Source organism: Vollenhovia emeryi, unplaced genomic scaffold (genome assembly GCF_000949405.1).
Source record: "Vollenhovia emeryi isolate VEMERY1.0 unplaced genomic scaffold, V.emery_V1.0 DF939129.1, whole genome shotgun sequence".
Classification (NCBI taxonomy): domain Eukaryota; kingdom Metazoa; phylum Arthropoda; class Insecta; order Hymenoptera; family Formicidae; genus Vollenhovia; species Vollenhovia emeryi.
The window spans coordinates 2,747,144-2,772,030 of NW_011967237.1; the positions used below are offsets into that span (position 1 = coordinate 2,747,144).

The 24,887-nt window shown below is 39.5% G+C and overlaps 1 protein-coding gene across 4 annotated transcripts; it reads right to left on the minus strand.

Moving 5' to 3' along the window:
* Positions 1 to 1,965: 1,965 nt before the first annotated feature.
* Positions 1,966 to 24,798, minus strand: LOC105568482 (nidogen-2). Of its 4 annotated transcripts, XM_012024187.1 has the most exons (21): positions 24,519 to 24,798; positions 14,018 to 14,296; positions 13,599 to 13,804; positions 13,430 to 13,521; positions 13,034 to 13,180; positions 11,648 to 11,881; positions 10,802 to 11,330; positions 10,409 to 10,575; positions 9,956 to 10,084; positions 9,782 to 9,880; positions 9,156 to 9,320; positions 7,979 to 8,116; positions 6,721 to 6,846; positions 6,056 to 6,178; positions 5,371 to 5,717; positions 4,107 to 4,443; positions 3,575 to 3,803; positions 3,056 to 3,231; positions 2,811 to 2,919; positions 2,600 to 2,718; positions 1,966 to 2,375 (listed from the first exon to the last, which is right to left on the minus strand). In XM_012024187.1, exons 1-21 carry the CDS (start codon positions 24,741 to 24,743, stop codon positions 2,245 to 2,247), a joined length of 4,107 nt encoding a protein of 1,368 aa, XP_011879577.1. In that variant the 5' UTR covers positions 24,744 to 24,798; the 3' UTR covers positions 1,966 to 2,244. The 4 variants fall into 4 exon arrangements, with proteins under 4 accessions (XP_011879577.1, XP_011879579.1, XP_011879578.1 ...); XM_012024189.1 differs by lacking the exon at positions 7,979 to 8,116 and having other exon boundaries at positions 24,519 to 24,797; XM_012024188.1 differs by lacking the exon at positions 6,056 to 6,178 and having other exon boundaries at positions 24,519 to 24,797.
* Between the last annotated feature and the right edge of the window lie 89 nt (positions 24,799 to 24,887).

Genomic DNA, 24,887 nt, shown 5'->3' on the forward strand with positions numbered 1-24,887 from the left:
CCCAAAACGTACGTTCGACAATGCGTATTCACTCGATACAATTGAATTTATTATCTATTGTCGAGTCGATTTTTTTTTGTATTATGGACAAACATTGAAAAAGTAATCTTTGATCGCGTAGAACTTTGTGAGCGAGGGTATACGTCAGCTACGATTAAAGTTTAGTAATCTGATGGTAGAACACTGTACGTGGGCGAGTATTACATTCCAGAGCGAGCGTTCTTATTGAAAAGCTATAGCGTGATAGTCTGATTGAGCACCTGTCGATGGCAGACTTGGGCCAGTTTTTTTTTTCAATCTACCCAGGCATTCAGTACCTGCCGCTCACCAATCATCAATAAGCGGCGCTTATTTGCATAAATTGCTAATAGGAGTTGCGTGTACAATTAATTCGAACGTTAACGGAGCCATTTCGTCATTTCGACATAACAGTCGAGACATTTACTAATCAAAACGTTAGATTGCTCTGAATATTTGATTATTTGAAACTCATTATTCCCGAGTTTAATAACCTCCGTTAGATGTATTTACATCCCAGGAATCTGAGTATAAATAGTTGAACATTTGAGAATTTTGCGGAACAAAAGGATTTTCTGATGTTGTGTAATTCTACATTAATGTGAAATTAACAAGGGCTAATTTGCCTTGTTTATTTAATTATTTAATTAGTAAGAAAATCAATGCGGGGAGGTTGTATCTATTATTATTTATAATAAAATAATTAATTTTCCGAAAGATGCGAAAGATCAATGCGCTTTTATTATGCGCATTGAATATAATCAATTATACAATTACTGATTTATATATAAATAACTGGATAATTATGTTATTATAACATCAAAATGTAAATTGATACACAATTAAGGTACAGAAGTTGCATTTGGTTACAGAAATATGAGATATTGATTTTCGGCGTTTCCAGGTACAACGAATCCTGTGAAATTTATCAAATTTCGCCCGTTAATTTTCACGCAGATAATCGGTTTACTTCGCTGAATAGTTTCGAAATTGTCTTACACTGTTTCGTTTCGATAGAAATGCGTATCCTATTAAAACAAAACGTTATGGTCTTTTCTGCTTCTTACACGCGGCGCGTTGACCTTCCAATTTATTTTAAGTCGTCTTATTTTGTCTCGCGCGTTACATAACATTACTTACTCATTTTTGTACTAAAGAAAAAGAGTATTAGCAAAATAGCAACTATTTTTCTGTGTTCAATTTGCACCAATTTACAATACTTTGATTTGCATCTATTTTTAGAATTTTACCATTTTACTGTAGAGCTCCAAGAAGATAAGTCGAGATGCACTTTCAAGAGATTCTTGTCACTCCGCGCGAATCCATCGCAGAGCAGCAAGCCCTTTGACGGTTTTTGAGGTCGTACTCTTATCTTTCCCTCATGTAATCTCTTTTCTTTTTGCATCTTATTGCCCTTTGAATTCTTACGTAACCAATTAAATATCACGTTCTCGAAAGAAATATGTGGTAAGAAAATATGTGAAAATATGATTACGTTGAAAATGTTGGAGAATGTATTTTATTCCTCAAGACTGCGTGCTAAAAATGTATCTTCCGTGGAAATCAGTGTGCTAACTTATCATTACACGAATCTTGAGGAAAGAAAAGTAATGAATTGAGTGGCTGAGTTGAGTTGAGAAGAAAAAGTTTATTCGGTGTATCTCTTTTACACTTTTTTTTTGTCGAGAGCAACATAAGTTAGTTTACAGAAAATGAAATGGTTAATTACGAACGGCAGTCATAGCTCATTGGATTTAATTTCTCATGGCGTTACGATTGTCATAATTTTCAATCTATGTAGGACAGTTTCCTATAAAGCTCTTTTGATTTTCATTTTCTTTTTACATAGTTAATTATAAACTAATCAGGCGGATGAACCCGGGAAAGATTTAAACGAGGAAAGTGGATGGAAATGGTCGATCGTATGAATATTTCAGTGCAAAGCTCTCCGCTCGCTGTTTCCTTCATTTTTATTAAATAAGATCTGGTCGCTGTACAGCTTGTACCGCGTATTGCGATTGATAGATACAAAAGTAGATGTTTATTTGAGAATATCGGTGACAGCTAATTAATATTACGAATAATATTATAATTTACTTTTGGTCTAATGGTTATTGCGACTTTTGGCTCGACGTGAGCGCCACTGCGAAACTTTCTTATCAGCTACCGTAATGTCGAACGCGAGGCCGTGCGTTGTTTTATTTCCGTGCAAGATCGAAGACGGATCTAATAACGGGAGTCGGTACACGGTCCTTTCGCATCATCCGCGCACGCACACGTTCTGCCGCCCTGACCGTCCGGTAGACAAAGCTGATTCTTGTTGCACCTTCCGTTGTCGTACTGGCACACATTTGTCACTGCAAACAAGCGATCGTGAATTATGGAGTTTCCGACGATATTAGATTCTTGTCTCTAGCGAGTTTCTTTCTGTAGAAGAGTTGGGAGATTTTCTGAATTCTCGTTAATTCAGGCTTCGGCGAGACGTGACGAAGGCGCGGTAAATTTTGCAATTATATATATATATATTTCCTAGAAATATATAATTTTGAGAAATAGATCTCTACGGAGATGAAAAATTTACCTCTGGGGCATGACTCGGGAACGACCACGATACCGTATAGTTTCCCACTTCCACCGGGCGGGATAGACAATGGTGTGCGTCTTTCGCCATTAGTCTTCATGCCGACTTCGATCTTGTGTCTGCAATGGAAAGGGCGTAATATAAAAACTTTTACATTTTATGGCATTCTGCGGATTGTCTGCACGCGCGAGTGAATATTTTAGTCTCTTACGTTTTCCAGTCGGTCCAGTAATAATGATTGTGAGAAATTGCCAGGCCAAACGGATAGGTAAGTTCATTTGCGACGACGGTGACTTTCTTGCTATCTATTTCAATGCAACCTGAGAACAAGAGATTATTTGGTATTGGAGCGGCAAGTTGACGCGGTAATAAAACATATCGCGCCGTCGGACATTTTCCTGTTAAGATTAATGGATGCTATTTCGACGCGCTCACGTGATTAAAATCTATATTTACTTATCGAGAACGTTCCAGCGTCGGCCCAGCACAGCTCATCCGTCGCCCAATCGATAGTTAATGAATTTGGCAGCTTAACGTAATCACCCTGAAGGAAGATTGCTCGATCTGTTCCATCTTCGTTAGCCCACTCCAGTTTAGGGGAGGCTCGATTCCAGTCAGACCAAAATATTTTTCTTAAATAAAAAGAAATACTTGGTTGCGAAATTCAAATAGTATAAGATTACGTCAACGATATATAATTCAACGATTCGAATAGATGTTTCAATGATATGTGATATCACTCGTAATATTACAAGATTGAAATTACATTGCCGTTTTTTTGTTACTTTTATTAATTAGCTTTTTTCTATAGTACGGCGTGTAAATAATTCGCGGTTAGAAGGAACTGCTTTCACTTTAGTCGTACAGGTAGAATGTACGAGCGGTCTTATGAGTTGTGAGATCGGGGAAGGTCTTGAAGCACGCGGAACTGAGAAGTCCCGCAAATAGATTTCGTACGCCCTTATCTATTCTTACCCCCGATATGGATGAACAGCTATTCCCCTCGGATTGACCAGTCCATCGGAAACGAGGACTTTGCGTTTCTTTGTCACTAGACTGGCAACCTCGACGGTCGTCTTGCCTGAGTCGGTCCAGAAGATGTTCCTCGAGACCCAATCGACCGACAGTCCCTCGGGACTGCTAACTTTCGGAATAAATGTCTCTGCCATCGATCCGTTATAGGATAGTTGAACTATTTTGTTGCCTGTTGAGATCGATCGCGATGTTATCTTACAGAGGTATCTTATTCCTAGACCGTAATTACTTTCTCGTCATACTAGCAATCGAGAGACGCGTTTGTAATAAATTAAATTAAACTTTAATTCGCTAGAGAGTGTCTCTCTCCTAGGATTTTACGTTTCTCGCTCAATATTTTTTATGTATTATTTTGTGAAACGTAATTCTACGTTTTAATATATTTCTCTGCGAAAATTTAAATTAGGTCTACGAGTCAAAAACGTAGAATATTGATCAATTTGAGACAAAAGTTATTTCAATATAATTTTACCAGTAATATCACTGGAGTAAGCTTTTCCGCCGAGACAATCGATATCTAGGGCTATCGCCATTTGTTTGAAAGCTACGTGAATCGGATTTCCTGGATTCTGTTGTGTGGGCACGAACGGTATCCGATGCGTGGCCATTCCCTGGTTCACCAGCAAAAAGTTGGAGTCGTGCGTCGGCCGGCGTTTACAATTTATGCCGTCGCCGACGTAACCCTCGTTGCAAACGCAAGCAAACTGATTTTCACCGGTCGACGCGCACGTTGCCTCCGGAGAGCAGAGATGCGGATCGTGCCTGCACGAGGATTGCGGCCGACACGTGAAACCGTTACCGTAGTAACCCTAAAAGCAGTCAGATTCATTCACATTTTATACTATACATAGGTTAATCAGCGGATTATCACTGCTTATTGTTAGTTACAAGTCTGCGATCTGTACTGCTTTTCAGTGATAATCCGCTGATTAACCTTAAGAGAGTGCATTGCCCAAAAAAGTATATAAAACTAGTTAACATTTTTATCCCTTTTAAATTACAGAACTTCAGAGAATTAGTGTATGTTTGCTTTCGTATGAAACGTCTATTAAGCTGGCACAGCCACTTCGGCACAATCGAATAAAACTTACATAGAAATTTAGTGCTCTTTTGTTGCTAATTTGTTGCTCAATTCCCGATTTTGTTGCTCCAATCGATTCGGAGAAAATAGTGGTTGTGCTAACTTTAGATTGAAGTTAGCACGCACATAAAAAAAGATGAAAAATATAAATACAAGATATTTCTTTAGAGCGAATTTGTTGCTAATTAGTTTACTGTACTCTGGACTTTGTTGCTCCACCCCTAACCCTCGAAAACCACCCCTAGCTCTCCTACACAAGCACAACACCTTAAAACTGTGACTTAATGAGATATTTCGATTGAAGACGAAATTTAGATTTAAAGTTAGCACAACCACTATTTTCTCCGAGTCGGCTCGAGCAACAAAGTCGGGAATTGAGCAACAAATGAGCAACAAAAGAGCACTAAATTTCTGTGTAAATTTTATCCGATTGGGCTGAAGTGGCTGTGGCAGCTTAATAGACATTCGTATGAATACTCGTGCACGCCAGACTTAAAAAATAGAAAATTTGAAATAGTAAGCTCGCCCATCTCTGTTTATAATACGTAGTGTGCAACGGCGTTCACACACGGCATAATATAGCACGTACGAATGCACGTTATACACTTAGCAACAAACTCGATTATCTTATGTGATGATATTCGTCTGTACGCACCGGTTGGCAAACGCACGCGAAATTCGCGGACGTCTGATTGTACCCGCAAACTGCATTTCGGCCGCAGTTATTCAAAACGTTACAGCCGATATGGTCCTCCACACACTGGCGCATACCATCGCCGTGATAGCCGCTTATGCAGACGCATTTGTAACCGCCGTCGTCGGACGGCACACATTGCGCGTTCACGTGGCACTGAGAAAGATTCGTCGAGCAATCGGACGGCACGCATCGATCGTCCACGTCCATGCTGAATCCGGGTTTGCAGGTGCATTCGTAGCGCGAGCTCATGGGGTGGTAGGTGCACTGTTCGTTCTTCTCGCATTCGGAGTTGTCGTTGCACTCGTCTAAAACGCAAGGAAGCCAACGGGGAATGTCAGTCGGCGCGTCGTTTCGCATCGATTCGCGTCATGCGGATTACAGCGCGATATATACAAAAGGCAAATTCTATTCTCGCTTTGAAATAGTTACTAGTTGAACTTGGCGGTTCGATCGTGATCGTCAATTTCTCGATTTGCATGGTAATGCGGAATGCAAAGGAGGCAATATGTATGCGCGATGGCATGGATCGCCGATCGAGAGAAAGAAATCGCGTTGACATTCCGAGATGCGTCGTGCGACGTGCGCAATGGCGCGAAATGAGCGCGAAAGAAAAAATAAAAAAAGGTATGAATAGTGAAAGCACCGATGCGGCTGCACGTTGTCCCGTCGCCCACGTATCCTGGATTGCAGACGCATCTTGCCGTCGGTTCCTCGTACTGGCAGGACGCGTTCAGGTCACAGATATCCACGTCCAAGCAGGATACTTCTGTACGAAGGAGAAGAGTTGTGTCGTTGTATTATTATTATTAACGTACCTTCACCCTGTTCACACGATTTAGGCTTTTTCCTTAGGAAAATGGAATTGTTAGTCGCAAGAGTATTGGGGAAAGCACAGCTCTGATACATTAGCATTGTAAATTGGCAACGATGGCTGCCCCGATAACGAAATCAAAAAATTGAATAAAATCGCGGAATTTTATGAGCTGATGTTCAATGAGAAAACACGAATCAGTTACCGAGTAATTATTTTGTTGCCAATTGTGTACGAAAGATCATGAAACTAAATATTAACAAACGGCCAGCGGTTATTTCGAAAAATAAATAATTTTTTCGACAGTTTGTGCACCGAGGCGAAAACGCGTGTGCGATTTAACGAATGTTTTTTTTTGCACGCGTAAAAAATTTATTTCACGAGCTCCGTGTACAAAAACAATTTCGAACGAAATGATACGCGGAACGTTTAATGTGCGCTCTCCAATATATATATTTTTAATTAATCGCTAAATAAACGCAAGATGCATTTCGTACCTGTCTTAGTGCATTCCATACCGTCGCCCTCGTATCCTGGATTGCAGCGGCACTCGTAATCGCCGGTACTCGTCACGTAGATACATTGGGCGTAGGGGTGACACCTGTTCACCACGTTGCAAGATACTGGACACAAGCATGTGCGCGATTATGATACATTGCATAGCAAGCGACGATGCTAGCTGGCTGTCCCGACAGCGAGACGAAGAAAGTTGAATCGCAATTTTATGAACGTGCACTGATGTTCAATAAGTGAACACGTTGTTAACCTAATTGCTGAGTAATTGTGCCGTTAATTATGTTACCCTGAAACCTCGAAATATTAACAGACATATCGGACTCTTATATTTATTTCGTTTGGCGAGGAATCGATATCGTGAGCGTAGCGTGAAATGAAAGTTTCGAAAGAAAATATTGTTCGGAAAATTCTGAAGTTGATGCATTAGTTTATCACTAACAGAAAAGGTATCGATATCTATTTTGATGTGCAGCTTGAAGCATCTCGCGTCTCGAATGAAAATATGGAAAATATTTTCCGAGCGAGATAAGCATCCCCGTCTTGAAATCAAATTATTCATTTATATGTAAAGAGTCCAAGGCGGAATATTCCTGCATTATTTATAACATAAATATTAACCGTTTAATGAAATTAAAATATTTCAATCACGTTTGCGAAGACGATTTTGCAGTTCCTTCCCAAGAGTATTACATGCAGTATAGACACATTTCTCAATTTCCCGAGGTAATCTTCCATCTCGCTATTCACTAAAAGGTTGCGCATCACAAGTTTCTGAAAGTGAGTTTAAGGAGTTGGAAGATGGCAAAACTTCGAGTACACTTATTTACAGAAAGAACTTGTTTCTCTTGTTCGCACTGCACGACGAAAAAATTGGTGTATGTAAGTTTGCTTATGCGAATTTGTGTCTGCTTATATCGGGCTCCGATAAACGAGTGCTTCGTTAACCGATTTCATCACATGACACAGTAGCTAAAATTAAACTGTCAGCAGAGTATTGTTATAAAAAACATTAATTATTTTCAGCTTCCGCATGCTTGAACGTGCGAGCCCGCAAGCGTTTTTATTAATTACACGGTTAGGCAAGAGTTGTATCGCGCACTGATAAAATTGAAACAATTGTATGAAAAAGCGCCTCACGCCCGACGTCATAAGCACGTTAAAGAGAACGACATGCAAAGCGACTTAGTGCTCATTAATGAACATAAATAACTTAAAGCCAAGCACTGAGTGCCGTCGTACAGTTAGATCCTGATGGACCCTTCGTGTCGTGTCGGTATCCTGGCAGCGGAACGCAAATTCGTTCCAAATGGTCGTAATCGTATCCCAAGGGACATATGCAGACGTCGTCGAAGCATCCCGGGAGCGGATGTGCCGATACTAAAACGCATGATGCATCGACGAACGATGTTCGTCGCATACTATTAACGATCGTTTCGCACATTATTAAATATTGATCTTCGCATCGCGGGGTTTCAAGTTATTCATGTTAATTCATTTGCATGCACTTATCCGCCGTGCGCTTCATTTGTACATTGTTTTAATTCTCAACTGTATTTCAGTTTTCACTTCTAAATGATCCTCGGGGAAAAATGCGCCAGATGTGATGTTCTAACGCACAAATGTTTGCCAGATAACACGAATACCGCAACGTCAGGCTGTTTAAATTAACATAATCATTTTAATACACGTAGGGATTCAGTGCTACTTTGTTGGTATCTGTTTCCGTTTTTCTAGCAATTTTCATTATAAATTGCTCATTTAATATGTGCGCAACTGTATAACTGTATGTAATTAATAGCTTAAAACGTAGTGTATTAATATAACATGTTACTCTTTTGTTTGCTATATAGGACGTTTTTCTTGCGTATCCGAAGCACGTCTAATGTTCGATGTCTACACGGAGAGAATTTTCCCTTAAAATTTACCCTGAAAATCCAGTAATCGTGGAACAACATGGCATTTTGAACAGCTTTATGAGAGTTTTTTAAAATTTTACCATACATTTTACTAGTAAAATGTATACTAAGCATAATTACTAGTAAAATGTATGGTAAAATTTCAAAAAACTCTCATACAGTTTCTCAAAATGCCATGTTGTTCCACGATTACATAATTTTCAGGGTAAATTTTAAGAGAAAATTCTCTCCGTGTACAATTTTCTCCAAGGATCTTCTTGGTATACCATTGGCAGAAAGTATATACTACTGATACTCAATTAATCATTGTTGTGCAATTAAAGTACCGGTGTTTAGGAATAACTCCCTTAATACATGCCATATGCACAATAATTATGATGCACATATTCGAATAGCGGGCAAAAGAGTAGGTCGATTTTATCCGAGCTCAAAATTTTCACGTTTTGCGAAAAATCGTGCGAGAAGCCAATCACGGAATTTTTATTTCTCATGCAACTTACAGTCTCGATAGTCAACTGTCGTATATTCTCCCTCTTGCCTCACGCAGGCATGGTTACGGAATTCCCAGCCATTCGGACACCAACACACTCCAACCACGCACTGCGGTTGCGGCGGTTCGTCTGTTGTGGTGACATCGGATTCGGAGTAACACGTGTACCCATCGCCTGTAAATAATCGCATATGTGAATAACAGGCAGAAAACACTTTGCAAATTGCAATATGGTCACGTGCGTTTAAAGTGACAATCGTCGCGACGAATAGTGGTCGAGTCATACTTCGCGCCCATTCAGTTTAATCACTCCGTTTTCGGATTGTTACAAAACTCATATTAAAATATGGAAATTTACACGACCGGACTTTTGTCAGAGACAAAAGCGATTAAATGGAAAGAATAATGTCTCTTATGAATTACATTATCGGAGACTCCCCACATGGACAAGACAAATAACTCGTGATGAAATAAACGGTTTTTTTTTTAATCCGTTCTCTGAATCACATGCCATTATAAATTGAATTTTTTTAAATTGATATAAATTTAGTTCTGTAAATTTATATAAATTACGTATATTTGTTTTGATGAATTATCAGCAGTAGGCAAAAAATTCTTTTGAACTTCTTCACTCACCGACGTAACCAGGCATGCAAACGCACACGTGTTTCTTTCTATTTCCGTCGAAGCTGCAGAGTCCATATTGAGAACAGTTATCCTCCTCGTTACAAGGTGCTGTAAAAGTAGAGTTGCCGCGCTTATCAGTGAGAAAATAATATATTTTTGCAACTTGTACGGGAAATGCTTTACCATGCTGCGAGGGATAACATCCCTGGCCCGTTTCCTCGAAACCAGGCATGCAGATGCACGTGGGTGCACTTCCGATCATTACACACTGCTCAAAATTTCCACAGCGAGTATCTTCGCAAGACGGTACTCCTGTAACACGGATATTATATCGATACAGAGTTAAATAATGTTGATAAGTGAGTGGCTGACGAGATTGGGAAATATTAATTTAACTGAATGTCTAATGATATATCAGTATGTTTTTATTTATTATTTACTTTTAAATATATTTGAAGTTAAAAATCAGTCAATTTAAAGGACGTACTTGGTCAAAAATATTATCAGACGTTAAGATGATTTTCGCTGCTATCAGCAGTAAGAATTTGATCGACTTCACGAGTTATCGCAGTACGGTAACAGTAGTTTTGAGATCTAGGACAATTTATTATAAAACAAATAAAAGTGCACTCTTACTTTCGCAAACACGACCGTCCCCCGTAAAACCAGCTCTACATTGGCACGTGTGGCTGCCTTCCTGATTAATGCATTGAGCGTCTGGGGAACACATGTGATTACCGGCTGTGCATTCGTTCACGTCCACGCAAATCGCACTGCCGTCTTCCTCGTACAGATACTGATACCTTCCCATATATCGAGCAATATAATAAATATCGTTAATTATGTACAAACGAAGAATCATTATTTGACGCATTGACGCCATGATGTGTTCGCATTTTCATGAAGACATTTACATATATCCGAAAAAAGACCTTGTCGAGTGTATGCGTACACAAAGGAACGCACACTTTAGGCACGTCAATTTTATAAAACTTAATAAAATAAAAAATGGACAGTAGAGATACCCACCCTGCGTTACATACACATTTGAAGCTGTCGCCATCGACCACGCAGGAGCTATGGTCGCCGCAAGTCTGTCGTCCTTGAATACACGGATCCTCCTCCTCGAGGGGCGCTATCTTGGTGTTGACGGCGAATCGAATGATGCCCTCGGTGCCCTCGTAAGCGGTGACACCCCTGAAAAACTTTAGCCTGGACGTGTCGTCGTCGGGATCGAAGATAGCGTACGGGCACTCCTGGTAACTGATTATCTGATCCAGCTTGAAGTTTATCTCCCGCTCGTCCCCGCCGCCGCGCAGAAGTTTGCAGGTGCGCTCGCTTTGGGAACGGATCACTCCCGGCTGGGCACGGGTGTAGAGTTCGTCGTAATCGCCGTAGTCCACCCTGGTGTCTCTCTCCAGGAACGGCACCGTCCCCGTGATGTCCGCTTCCATTTTCAGCTGACCGAAGACGTCCAATCCAAGGTAATTGCTGCGTATCGTCACTTTGTCGCCGCTCGACGGGAAGTTCAGCTCCGCCGTGTGGTTGAATAAGCCGCCTGTGCCCGTGAAACACGCTCGTATGAATACCTGCGTGATTGTAAACCTGCTTTCCTTCGGCAACTCTGTTATATAGCACTTTGACTTCTTCAAACTCATTAGTAAAATGGAAAATATAAATGCACCAGTGTACACACACAGACAATCTTCAAACGTATCAATATGATATGTAGTTTCCTACGAATTATTAACTTAATTTAGAAAACGTAGGCTAGAGATGTTGAACAAAATGAAAAGATAGAAATACGAGATGAGATGTTATGTTTGGACAAAGTCTATTTTGGAAACTATAATCTTAATGTAACGAGTGTCTTGCCTGTGAGCTCGTATCCGTTCTCTGTGTCGCTAATAGGTTTAGCGAATAGCCAACCAATCACGCTACCCAAATTGCCTAAAAGTTGAAAACTAGCACCGATCTCTTCAGGTACTCGTGATAAGGCGGTGTACGTTCGTCCATCCTTCGTTTGTACGTAGCATTGAAGATCTCTCGAGGGAAACTCGATACCATTTAACTTGCCAGATATTCGGCCAATAACTCGAAGAGGCACGTCTAAAAATTAAATCCTTCAGAAAAAGTCTCATAATATTTTTGTGCCTTTATTACAATTGCCAGAGGTCTCTCTGTCTTAATAAGCTGCTTTAATTATGCTGTTAATTAGTTTTCCGTATACGCAAAACTTTTCTGTCCGAAGTACAGTGCACTATCCATTCATATTTTTTTTTCATAATCGTTCAGTTATAAAATAATATTCAAGACAGGGTTGGCAAAATTTCACATTTTTTGGATAAAGTCCATGCCAGTGGTAAAAACTTGGGTAAAAACCGGTATTTTCCGGAAAAAAAACCTGCAAAAACTGGTCTTGTCTATTAAAAACGATAAGATAAGTAGAAAACTTTTAGAAAGCACTGCAAAAAAGTATTGTTTCCCGCATAAACTAAAAATTATTATCAAATTTCGTATCTCCGAAGTTCTCGTTTTAACAATATGTATTAATTTCAATGAAACAATTTTTTTTAATTAAAAACTTATTATATTAGTTCCATTTTTAAGTAGTGATTAATATCTATGATTTAGTATTTAAAACAAACATCTTTTTTCATAAAGACTATAAAAATGACTAATATTTATATAAATATATTTAAATTAAGTATTAGTTATTTTTATAATTTTCACCAATTTATTCCATTGGATAAAGTCCGGGACGGTAAAAACTGGAATTTACCATGGTTCTTTCCGCCCCCTGGATTCTTCCAGCCTGATTGAAGGAAATATATTTTTGCACTTCTTAAGAAATCGTCACATCTTTTTTACGATTAAAAAAAATTATTGGCTGCGACTCTGCCAAAGACATGGCCATCAAAGAGTCACGCGACCCATTTCATGGTATTCACGGTATTGCCGTCTATATGATGTTACCGTGGAAGTCGTAAGAACCAGTCTCGTAAACTATGAATAGACCGGAGAGCGCGAGTAAACGCAGCTACTTACTGCGTTGCATCTATTTGCCCTACGACGACTTCTGCGTACCTTTGTCCGCGTTAGGTGAAGCGTCGTAGGGAGTTTAGAGGGGAAACGCTGAAAGATCTCTTCTTTATCCCGTTTCGAGAACACTTCAAAGGCCGCGTTTGCATGCCATTAGCTTGAGCTTATCTCGCAACAAGCACACGAGATTTCGACAAACGCCGTTGATAAATAGCTTACCGTTTGGCTGGCAGGATTTCCCGTTGCCGAAATAGCCCTGCTTGCAACTGCAGCAGAATCCGATCTCGTAATCATTGCAGGTCGCTTTACTGTGGCAAGTGGTGGCGCCGGTCCTGCAGCTGGCCGCTTGATGCACAGTCATCGTGTCTAACAGGGTATATTGCTTAATTCGATCAACATCGTAAAGATAATATCTGGGATAACATTCGGTTTTGCAATTTTATTACTGCCATTCATATATGCCACGTTCCAAATGTACAAAACGATAAAAACCTTCAACGAGATTAGTCTAACAAGATTGTAAGATTTTTTCTACTTTTGCTTGGCGTCGCAAATTTAAAAGGTCCTCATATTTAACGAACATATTTCGGTGGGTTTTTATTATGCACTCGTTACCTTCAATATCATCGGGAGTCTTTATACTTTCGCCTTCATCGATGGGGCCGATTTGAAACAGCCACTGGCCAGGCCTATTTACATTCGACCACCTAAAAACAATTACAAAGGGTCCATGAATACGTCGCACTTGAATACAGCCGGCGCCTCTGCTCTCCCCATTACTCACTTGTCGACATTCTGAATTTGGTCCGTGCCCGAGCCCCTCAGGGTATACATTTTGCCCTCGCTCATGAATCCTGCTTGTGCCTTGGCATCTGGGAGACCGTTGGGATGCGATTCACCCTGAATCCACTGTATACCATTTTCCGGGTACAGTAGTTCAACAAAGGAATGCGTACCGTTGGATGATATAGCGACTTGATAAGTATTCATCTGAAAGACGACTCGGTGGATGTTATTCATGTTCTCAAAAAAGTTCATTACGTATGCATATCTTTTCATTTTCCCTCAATAGAGTGAAACGTTTAATTTAAATACAACCTTAATAGATATACCAAAATTTCTTTGCTATTTCAATTATACAAGATGAAGATTCGTTTTGACGAGAAAGTCAAAAGCACGCAATGACAATAGTAAATAGCTTGCCTTATCATTTCGCTCATTGTAATAACCAACGTCCATCCAAGTGGCCAAAAAGACGTGCGTAGGCACAAAGTTATTGGCGTCCTTAAAGGCGCTTCGAACTAATCCTCCGGCTCTGGCGAGAACATCGGGAGAATCGATTTCGCTCCAGTAAATCTTTCCGGAAGCTCTCGTGTCGACGTGCGTATAAAGGGGCGAGATGACTGGGTCATCAAGAGGGAATGCAATGTTGAAAAACCTCTGCATGGCCCTAGCGAATGAGAGAACGCCATTTCCATTTACCTGAAATTGAGGAAACCGATTTTCCAGCTTTGATATCTTTTTAGCCGATCTGTTGTGGTTGCACTTGGTTTTAATTTTGTGTTTAAATAACAGTTTGGAATATATGTACAACTATTCATAAAAGATTCCATTTATTATACTTATGATACAGGCATAATGAAATGCTCAGATTCCATATTATTTCAGATTTTTTAAGACATTGAGATGAGGACGAGGGCCGGTCAGCATTTATTTACAATTGTATTAACGCATGTAAAGCTTGTCAGAATTTAGCTGACATTTGTCGCATTATTAGAATCTAACTATTAATGTAGCATCTAAAGAAATGCTAAAATGGTAGCATTTTAAATATAATTACAAATCGATTTGAATATGTAAATTTGTTGACGATAATAACTACACCCGTAAGAAAACTGCGTTTTGTCCGAAAAGAAACCGGCGCGCAGGACAAATGTTGAAAGAAACGGTATATGAATTCACATTTTAATAAGTATAGGCTATCTGTATCTTGCCTTAGACTCGCATTGGCCATTCTTGTGTGTTGTTTAGTTTTAATGAGAGCCCTACTTTAACTCCATTGTCTAACTATTAATATTTCAACGCTTAACCGATACTGTGGCAATCGTTCTATTTAATATTAGCTCTTTCACTAATTACCTCTAAGAAGGTACGTTTAACCACTCGAAAAATGCAATTTATTTCTCCGCAATGCAAATTTCGATCGTGGAGCGTATTGATTCGGTCGCGGATCTTATAACGTTAATTCCACCGCTGAGAGATGCTCTCGCGTACGACTGGAACGTGACGGTAAATCAAATTCCGTTCGGTGAGGCGCGCACGGCGGAAGGTCGACCGGCGTGAGCGGGTCAGCAGGTAAATCGTCGGCACGTGCTGCCAGTGAAATCCGACAATGACGTTGTTAGGAGGGGGACTTGCCCCACGTCGTCAGTCTCCGCGAGTCTCGCAATAGACACGCATGCACGTTAATGAGCGAGCGCCTGTCGTCGAAGAGTCATTCACCCAGCGACGCACGCTCGTTATAACGCCGGCGCGAGGACGGTGTCGCGTTCGCGTAAGCTCGCCAAGGAATCGCGGTGATCTCATCGAGAGAATGCCCTGCAAAGGAACCAGCGGCGAGAACGGCGGAATACGTCTAGGGGATTTTAATAATTGTTTTTAAGAAATTTCAAGAAGATCAGGAGCGAGAGAAAGATGTCAGGAACTTCGACGGTCAATGCATCTTCCGAAAACATTGTAACGCTGTAATTACATTTTCATTCTTTAATTATGACAGTGAGTATAGCTATAAATGGTCGAAAGAAAGAAATTTGGTCGTGTCACCGTCGGCCGGGGCTGCTGGACTTGTTTTGTCAATCGGCTAAAATGAAGTGCGGCAAACGTGCGCGATGCGACGCGTTTTCGGGTCGTTTTATAAGAATAAAAACTCTTGTCATTAAGGAGACAAAATTAATCCCCTCCCCCGGAAAGAATTGTGCAACCGCTCAAAATATTGCGCTGGGAGGAAATGATTGGTACGGTTCTCACACTGTTCGCTCTTACCGGTTTAATGTCACCTAATTTTGAAATTAAGGAAGTGATATATTATGCTACTGTCCTTAATGAGGGCCTAAAATGCTTTATATCTTAATTACGTACTATGTCGCGATTCTTTTTACAAAATAAGTTATTTGTCGAAAGGAAAATAATTTTAAATTTGAACAATAACATTTTTTTAAAAGAACAAGTGATATCATTCTCAGAGACGCCTAGATTGTAGGGAGGTCCAGGTTCAAACCCTGGCTGAGGTAACATTTTTCGCAATAAAATTTCTGCCAGTTATGGTCGAATAATATTACTCGTTCTGTTATTTAATCACTGGCAAAGAAAATATCACTCGTGTTTTTTTAAAAGGCATACAAGTGTTTTAACACTGTTTGAAGGGCAAAAGTGATTTATTTTTTTTAAATAAATATGACGAATAATTTTTCGACGCTCGTTTGGTCCGGATTCGTATTTCGCTCCCACGTTCTTATTCATCGACGTTAATTTTTATGCGCCACTCAAAGCCAAAGTTGGAACATCCGATGTACCCAAATGACCTATATTGTTTTCACGTGAGGTTAATATTATGGGCGCCGCATCAAATTTAGCGCTCAAGTCGCATATCGTTAACGAGCGACCCGGTTCAAGTAAATTGACACGAATTAGGGCGACAAAGTAATAATCTCTATTGTGACACTGTTCTAGTATTAGACGTATTTCATAATTTTGTTGAATAATTCACTTAATTTGTATTAAAAGGATGAATCGGACACTGTGATTATATTTTACTACTATTGTAGAGCATTTTTTTAATGAAAACTTTGCATATATTGAAATTAAAAGAGAGTATTGAACGAGGGGGAAACCGCTGACCAAAATCTTGTACACCAATGCCCACTAATGCCCAGTGGGAATTACATTATCTTATTTTATCTTATTTATCTTGTTTAATTGTATTTTATCTTTATAATGCCCCAGCAAGGCCTAATGCCCAAAAAATGCCTCGCAATGCCGCAAATCTGTACACCACAATGCCCTCAGCGGTTTTCCCCTCGGCATTGAATCAATTAGATTTATAATAACGCAGCTATATTAACTAAAATTGTTTAATACGTACACGTATATTTAAATGAATTCAACATTTTTTGCTTTTGCGGTGAATTTATTAGACTTATTAATTTTTTTCTCGTACGATTTTATTGGAATACGTTCGTTTTCTGTGGCAGTATAATGGCAATTTAGCTGAAACAAGCAGAAATCCTCCTATCTTCGATATCCAATTGATATTATTTGTCCCGTTATACGTACGAGAGTTTATAGACCGAGAATCAGTATCGGTCATCGAGGCGTCCGATAATCGATCCCTGAGAATGTCAAGCCAGTATTGATAGTCTCGCCGAAGCTCGTTTATGTGCTCGGACGTTTTGACATTCGCGTAAGTCAGCTAGTGGGAAAGTTCGACGCGCTATCATTGTCGAGGCTATCACCGAGGTCGTAGGTTAGAGCCGAGTTGATGACACACACGTACACACATGTAATAGCGGTAAAACGGTGAAAATAGATAGCACCGCCTGGAAGTAATAGAATGAAACCATGCTAGCTGCCAACTCTCTTCCAGATATCGGCGATAACGTTTTAATGCTTGACAAGTCTAGTGCAGGAGTGGAAATAATTTGAGATCGACTCTCGTATCGACGAATATTTCAATATTCGAGGCGTAACTTTCGAGAGAAATTACTCGACGATCGGTTTTTTTCTGTCGAAAATTATATCGCAATCGATTCTGGGATATGTTGCGCGCATACATATTTATCGCGATGTAAGCTTCAGCTCAGGTAATGAACAAACCAAATTAACTTAGACTGCAATGATTTACCTTAATGACTCAGTTTAACAGTTTACATTTTAAGTCACATTTCACTTTTTTCGGAGCTGCTTATCTTTTACGAGTATTGAATTGAATGTTTTTATTTTTATCAGTATGTACAGTCTCACGGAGAGAATTTTCTTTTAAAATTTATCCTGAAAATATTGTAATCGTGGGACAACACGGCATTTCAAAGAATTTTATGAGTTTTCTACAATTTTACCATACATTTAATTAGTAATTACACTTGGTATACTAGTAAAATGTATGGTAAACTTTCATAAAGCTCTTCAAAATGTCTTGTTGTCCCACGATTACACGATTTTCAGGGTAAACTTTAAGAGAAAATTCTCTCCGTGTACATATTTAATTAAATATTACCTATACACATATTTGTTTATTATAATGTTGTTAAGTATAAAGTAACAATTTCAAGACTTAACTCACAATAAAATAAGAAGAATTCTACAGTTCCTAAAGAATCTGCCATTGGAGAGTTAAAATTATGGATTCAGGATGACAATTTCCATATTATTTGTGAAAAATGCGTCACGCTAAGTTGTTATATTTTCTGGTGCAACGTAGAAAATGTTTCTATTATCTGCAATTCGTTTCGTAACAGTCCGTAATGAACTTTCATGGTACATGACAATAATACGTAAGTGTTATTGAGCATCTTGTTCATGCGGTAGGGTCGAATTCGTATGTTAATCGCAGGGATCTCGGTATTACCCGGGGTAAACTCGTGGTGCATGTGCAATCGTCATAACGCGGTGGCAGCCGCGAGTCAATGAGACGGCAGTAGGAGAGACGGCGGTTTCGGTAACGCATGCCGCACGCGCTAACGCAATCGCGCAATCGGCCGCAATCATTTTGATGACTACGAATCGTCGGCGATAACCGACGAAATGGAGATGATTGTCGTGTAGGAAGGTCCTCTAAGTAGACCGTTGTGCCTTCGTTCGCGGACACGTCGCGATATACATCTGTGTCAACCGCGATTTGTCACTGACCTGGGTCCGCATAATAATGGCACGAGAATCGGCCGGGGAAACATTTGTTCAAACGTTGGTGTCAGTTCTGTGTCACGTAATGCACAAATCCTCTTCAGGGGCTAACTATAAGTATTGTATTTTGCATAATTTTAATTGGTATCAATGATGCGCAAGTTGTAAGAAATTATTAGCTTTATGTATACTTGAGGCACTGTTTTTTTACGATGATTTTAAGAAAGCGCTTACACAGTTTGCCTTATTACCGCTAAATTGTCTGAATCTCTATTTCAAAGTGCGTGTGCATGACAAACAGATTTACTGCACGAACTATAACCGAGGGAAACAATTTCTCTTTGAAGATGTCTCTTCACTTTTCATCTTAATTTATGAGATAAATATTTAGCACTTTTGCACAGAATAACATGATATCGATTGTTATTTATTTTACGCTATTTTTAATTACTTGCGACTAAATTGACTAAAAGCTTCGAACATTTTAAATGTGTAATTTCTCCTGTAACGCAGGAAGTAAAATTTTTGTCCATTAGTTCATTCCCGTCCGCCTTCGCATGCGAAAGTCTCTCCGCATACTTGAGTTACATTTATCTAGTTTTACATGGCGTGCGCGCTTATTTCTTCGGCATTTCTAACAAATTGCACGCCTACGACGATGTTTGCCTGCTTAGCGAAACGAGCGCGATAAATCGAGAAGGACGAGCGGAAGCCAAAATACATTTGCAAGAAAGAGCGTAACAGCAATTATTTATCTTCCCGTAATTGCAAACAATGAATTTGCATCCCCGTGGATGATTTCAAGGTTAGATGTGTCGCAACCGGAAGTACGGAAAGGTAACTCGAAGAAACGGAAGAAGCTGTAATGAAATTAATTGAGAATTTCGTGTCAAGTCTAATTGAACTTCGTCGGCGATGACGAAGTCGACGACAGGACCGATCTAGAAGAATCGCGAGCGGAATTTCGCAATTCTTCCCACTAAGTCTCCGCTAACTAATGTGGGAAAACGCCAAGGCTAAGTGTATAGCACCGTAAGTTGGCTGTCGTATTACTCTCTATCTTGATGCGAATGCTTAATTGAGCACAGGAAGAGCTACAAAGTTTTCCACTGAATTTTACGAACTTAGTACACAAAGGTAGAGAATGCCGTAAGATGTATTTTTAGCGTGATATTCTTACTGGGAATCGGCGAGCTTTTGCGGAACGTGTCCTTTTACGGCGAGGCACGCGGCTTTTTTGTATACAAAAATCGCGTTACTTTGAATTTTCTTCGTGAAACTTAATTAATGTGAAAAGTCGTCAAGATTAACTTTGTCAAAATTTTCATATCACGATGTGTTTACGCTGAAAACAAAATTTCCGCTACCGTAGCTCATCATGGTTTGCTCAAAATATTTTGCAGCCATAACTATAAATTTCTATAGCACAGCAAACGGTTTGCTATAGAAATTTATTTTCGCACCTAATACAATAGATAGCACAATATTTAGCTATCACAACTAAATATTAGCTGTCCATATTTTACAACTGAAATGTAGTTTTTAGCTACGGCAACTACAGGTTTCTTTCCGCGTACATATCGCAATTTCACGATTTCTGTAGTTTCAACACTTGAGCGTACACGTGCATTTATTTGCACTGGTAGAATTGGGAGATGGTTAAACTTTATATAATCTTATTTTACAATTAATATCAGTTATTAGAAACCATATATTAATTACATATTAACTGTTATTATTTTTGTATTTTTCTTTACTGTACACTTTTGACAGTAATCACTGCATTTATCATTTACGTGTCGTCAATGAAACGCTATGAAACAATCCAATAAATGCATATATTTTTGTGCGATTCGATAGCATAAATTTAACTACTTCATTGTCGACTACTTCCTTTTAACGTAGAATAATCTAATTTTATATTTAAAAAAACATGAACAGAAAATTAAAAAATACTCTTGATGGTGAATATATTAAACAGATATATTATCATTACATCATACATTTCTTTGAGGCTGCGTTAAATAAACACAAACTACGAACCTTTTTAAAATAATTATATTTTAAAATATAAGTAATATTTAAATGAAGTGTTATGTGAAAGTTGTAATAAAAAATTCCTTTTCCGTATGTATATTTATTTCACAATTTATTATATTGAAAAATGGGGTTGGTGAACTTTTTGAATTTACGGAGGGTTTTTATATTTCGCTCGCTCTTTGCCGCGCAAAAGGTGTAGGTTGTAGCTGTACAATGCCGCGCTACGCCTGATGCACGCGCATTGCACCGGCATAAAAGGATATACGATTACCGTGCACGTATTATTCCAATACCTGCAAAATCGAATCTCCCATTCTGGGCTCTTAATCCGCCTAGTCTCCCACAATTATTCGTCATTATACTTTAAGCTCGTCCGGCTGACTGGCCGGCCGAGTTTCTGCGCGTGATTTGACTCGACGCGCATCCCTAAGCGAAGCGCACGTACGCGCGTCATCAATAACGCCACCATGATTCCGGACGCTTGAATTATTGACGAACTTCGATGAATGGAGCGGATCACGGCGGATCATGGTCCCAATATTGTATTTTGGTAACGGCGGCTGCGAAAGTCACACCAATTTGAAAATGAATTTCAGTATCGGTACTCGATGGCCCCAGTCGCGTACAGCCTCGTTTAATAATGGAAAGCATCGTTAAATTGCATAAATAAATAATATTTTTATTATATAATTTGCCACAAGCTGGGAGAATTACTATGATTTTTAATTCATAGTAAATGATCATATTTCTTGGTATTTACGTAATATTTACATTTTCAGCGTGTAATATCTTCTTTAGTACGTAGATTAATCAGAGTTAATCAAGGTTGCAGTTTTAGTTAGAGGAAAACGTTTAAGAAAATGTTGATGATACGAGTTTGCTTTCTGTGGAGGCGTAAACGCTTCCATGTATGAGCTCATGCGCCTTGATTCGCAATAAATCATTTTGGAGAGATGAATCCTTCGCATTAATCTGCACGCGACTAGCCGTACATAATTAACGTTCATTCATGCTGTTACCTCTACGGTAGTACGGCGATTCGCGGAAAAATGAGATCATGCGGTGTCCTGCGGACTTTTCTTAATCGCCGCTGGTTTCTGCGTTTGTCTAATCGTTGCACCAGTGATGAGTCAAGAGTAAACTGAAACTTAAATGTTCTCGTGACTACATAACAAAGCCGAAATTGTCTCTCTACGATTTTTAACGACTTTGGACGTAGAGTAACTTGAAATAAGAGAGATTACAGAAGCTATTTCAGTATACAAATTTACTCGTGAGTGAACGTTTTACGAAATAGGAATGTGTCATAGAAGAAATGTTTTTAACTTGATAAAATTGATTTAAAGTTCCTCTTATGTGGTTTTTCAGCGAAAATCACAGCGACAAAAGAAATAGAAGCGATACGAAAAATAGATTATCTGAGAAGCTGTCACAATTTCTCAATCTGAGATCGTGGAATTATTTAAACGAGGAAATAAATATATGTGTCTCTTGTTTTGAGTATCTTCGCAACACGTTTCAAGGTAATTCGAACCGCAGAGGGATGGCTGCGGTCGTGCTCTCGTGTCCCTACGACGTGCACTTCCTCGAGGTGCCACGCTTCCGTTTACGGTGACACTTTCGGTGCGTAAACACTACCACCGGAATCTTATCGCGCGCCTCGGACTCTGGATGCGCGTCGCATCGTCTTCCGGTTCGCGCCGCTCTCGCTCGTTCATTCATACGAATTAACGGACCCTCGTAAATTGTACGCGACGAGCGGCGCGGCGCGTCCGCCGCAATTAAGCGCGATTGTGCCGCCCAGAGAGTCGTTTGTTCGTCATCGCGAGCGCAATGAATTCGTGTCATGCCAGAAGATGTCGGCTGGATTAGGCCGCGAGCCGAATTGAGAGAATGACCGAATGCGCGCACGGCTTCGTCGTTGTCTACCGCGCGGCAAATTGATATTAACCGAGGAATTACGCGCCGCCGCCTAGCCGCTCGTCTCGCCGTCTCGAAACTTTTTCTAACCATAAATTGAAGTTCGTCACTGAGCTAAGTTTTCCTAATCTTGCAACGCGGAGAAATTCCAACTTTTTGTCACCATTAAAGAGATAGGGTTGATAGGGCACGGCATAGGTCACGTCGCCGTTATCGCTTTTGTTAACGAATTTAATGAACTCGAAGTAGTTTTGTTTTCGGAGCAAATTTGTCCCAATCAGGGAATTTCTTATTATTGAAATTAGAGATAATATAACGCGGCACAAACCGGTGACAAAATGTTGTCTTCCAGTCGATTTTAACTTTCGACGATGCATTTTAATTCCAAGTTAAAAGTTGAAATGCTTAGAACATTTAATACTAAAGAAATTATGGTGTAATGGTTTTGTATCAAATTTTTGTTAAGTGTATGTATTTTGTGTTTCAGGAGCGGTTGTATCGGGCATGTACAAAGAGGAGACACCAATACAAGGTAAGAATAGAATAAAATCAAGGTTGGGAAGTAACTCGTTACTTGTAACGAAGTTACAGTTACTTTTTTTTCGTAACTCTAATTTAACTTCGTTACTTTTTCTCTGTCTGTAACTGTAACTTAACTCAGTTACATTTTTTCGTTAACTAGTAACTAATTTAATATTGTTACATTTACAGTTACTTTATATATTTTTTAAACCTCCACAGATCGCATCAGACCTTGCATTTGCGCATAAACGCCTTTATCGACGCTTTACAATTCAAATGCAGGTTTGATATTTTTATTTTTATTGCAAGAAATTAACTGCAAAGTAACGAGTTGTTACTTTTTGAGTAACTGTAACTAGTTACATTTTTAGCGACAAAACTGTGACTGTAACTAGACTTTAATAAAGTAACTTTTCCAACCCTGGATAAAATGTATTTACGATGTTGAGATGGGACTCTGTTGACTGTCACGTTACATCACACTGACAACATCTCGACGGTAAATATCTCAATAATTGTAAAAATATTGTGTGAGTACAGAACGGGTTATCAAGAATATTCGCGTTTTTTTTTCTTCTCTCGAGTTGGTGTTTTTCGCCGACGATCGGCGTAAATACGAAAATAGCGGATTCGCGTTTAATAATAACTTTTCTAATAATAATAAGATCCCGACGCATTCGTAGTCACAAATAGTCGACAAGGTAAACAGCAGAATTTCTCTAAAAACTGTTAAAGTTTAACGTAAATTATTGTGAATAATTTATGAATATTTTCTCTTTCATTGTCTGTAGAAAACGTTGTTTAAAAGGCAAGAAAACTTTAAATTATTGATACGACAGAGTGCAATAATAGAAGGATTACATCACAGTGTAATTTTTTAATTAAAAACGGTGTTCGTATGTCATAATTACGATCATAGCGTAATTATCATGTGAAAAACTCTCTTCTCATGCTTTGATTTGTTCTGCTTGAGATGGAGATTTTTCCATTATGTACAATTTCATTTTATATGTATAGGTATCTTCAGACACCTTGGTTAAGAGTAGGTAATTAGAATTAATCATACATTTATCCCAGTGTGAGTTATAGTTCCAGTTCCACAATTCTCATTAGTGTGCTCATTAGCGAAAAGAGAACAGAACTTGTTTTCTACAACATCAGTGATATCGATAAAAAAAATGAAAATTTACTTAAATACAGGCTCGATGTAAATCCGCGTTTAATAAGAAAACTCTACTTGAGCGGATCGAATAACTATCGCGGTCATGCTGAATGCTAAACGAGTATCCGATATTTTAGGCCCACTCGACTTATCGGTACTCACGAATATTGAGTTGTAGATTTTGTCGTAGAAAGCGATGGGCGTTTTGAGGGAAGCCTCGGCGGATAGCAGCATCCCATTGCTATCTGTCTCGAGGACGTTGGAGCCCGACCCCGAGTACTGGTATAGATCCCTTTTGGACAGGGCTGCGGTGAAGGGCGCGATTAGGGCCAGCACGAGGGCCAGCGAGCCCAGCAGAATGCCCCAGCGTGCTGCGCCGCGAGCCATTCTCTCAGACTGCCTTAACGCTACTGCTGTTCGACTTGGCTACGACGTCTCTTCTCGCTGCCCCCTAATCGCCTTTGCCCGCCGCCGCTGCTCCGCGACCGGCGTGGCCGCCCGCCGTTGTTCCGAGTACATGAAACGCCACAC

Coding starts and splice junctions, on each gene's coding strand:
- LOC105568482 (XM_012024187.1), bottom strand. CDS start 24,743: ATGGCTCGCGGCGCAGCACGCTGGGGCATTCTGCTGGGCTCGCTGGCC. Junction 13,522..13,598: donor CAAATTCAGAATGTCGACAA/GTGAGTAATGGG, acceptor AATTGTTTTTAG/GTGGTCGAATGTAAATAGGC. Junction 2,376..2,599: donor TCCCGAGTCATGCCCCAGAG/GTAAATTTTTCA, acceptor GCTTGTTTGCAG/TGACAAATGTGTGCCAGTAC.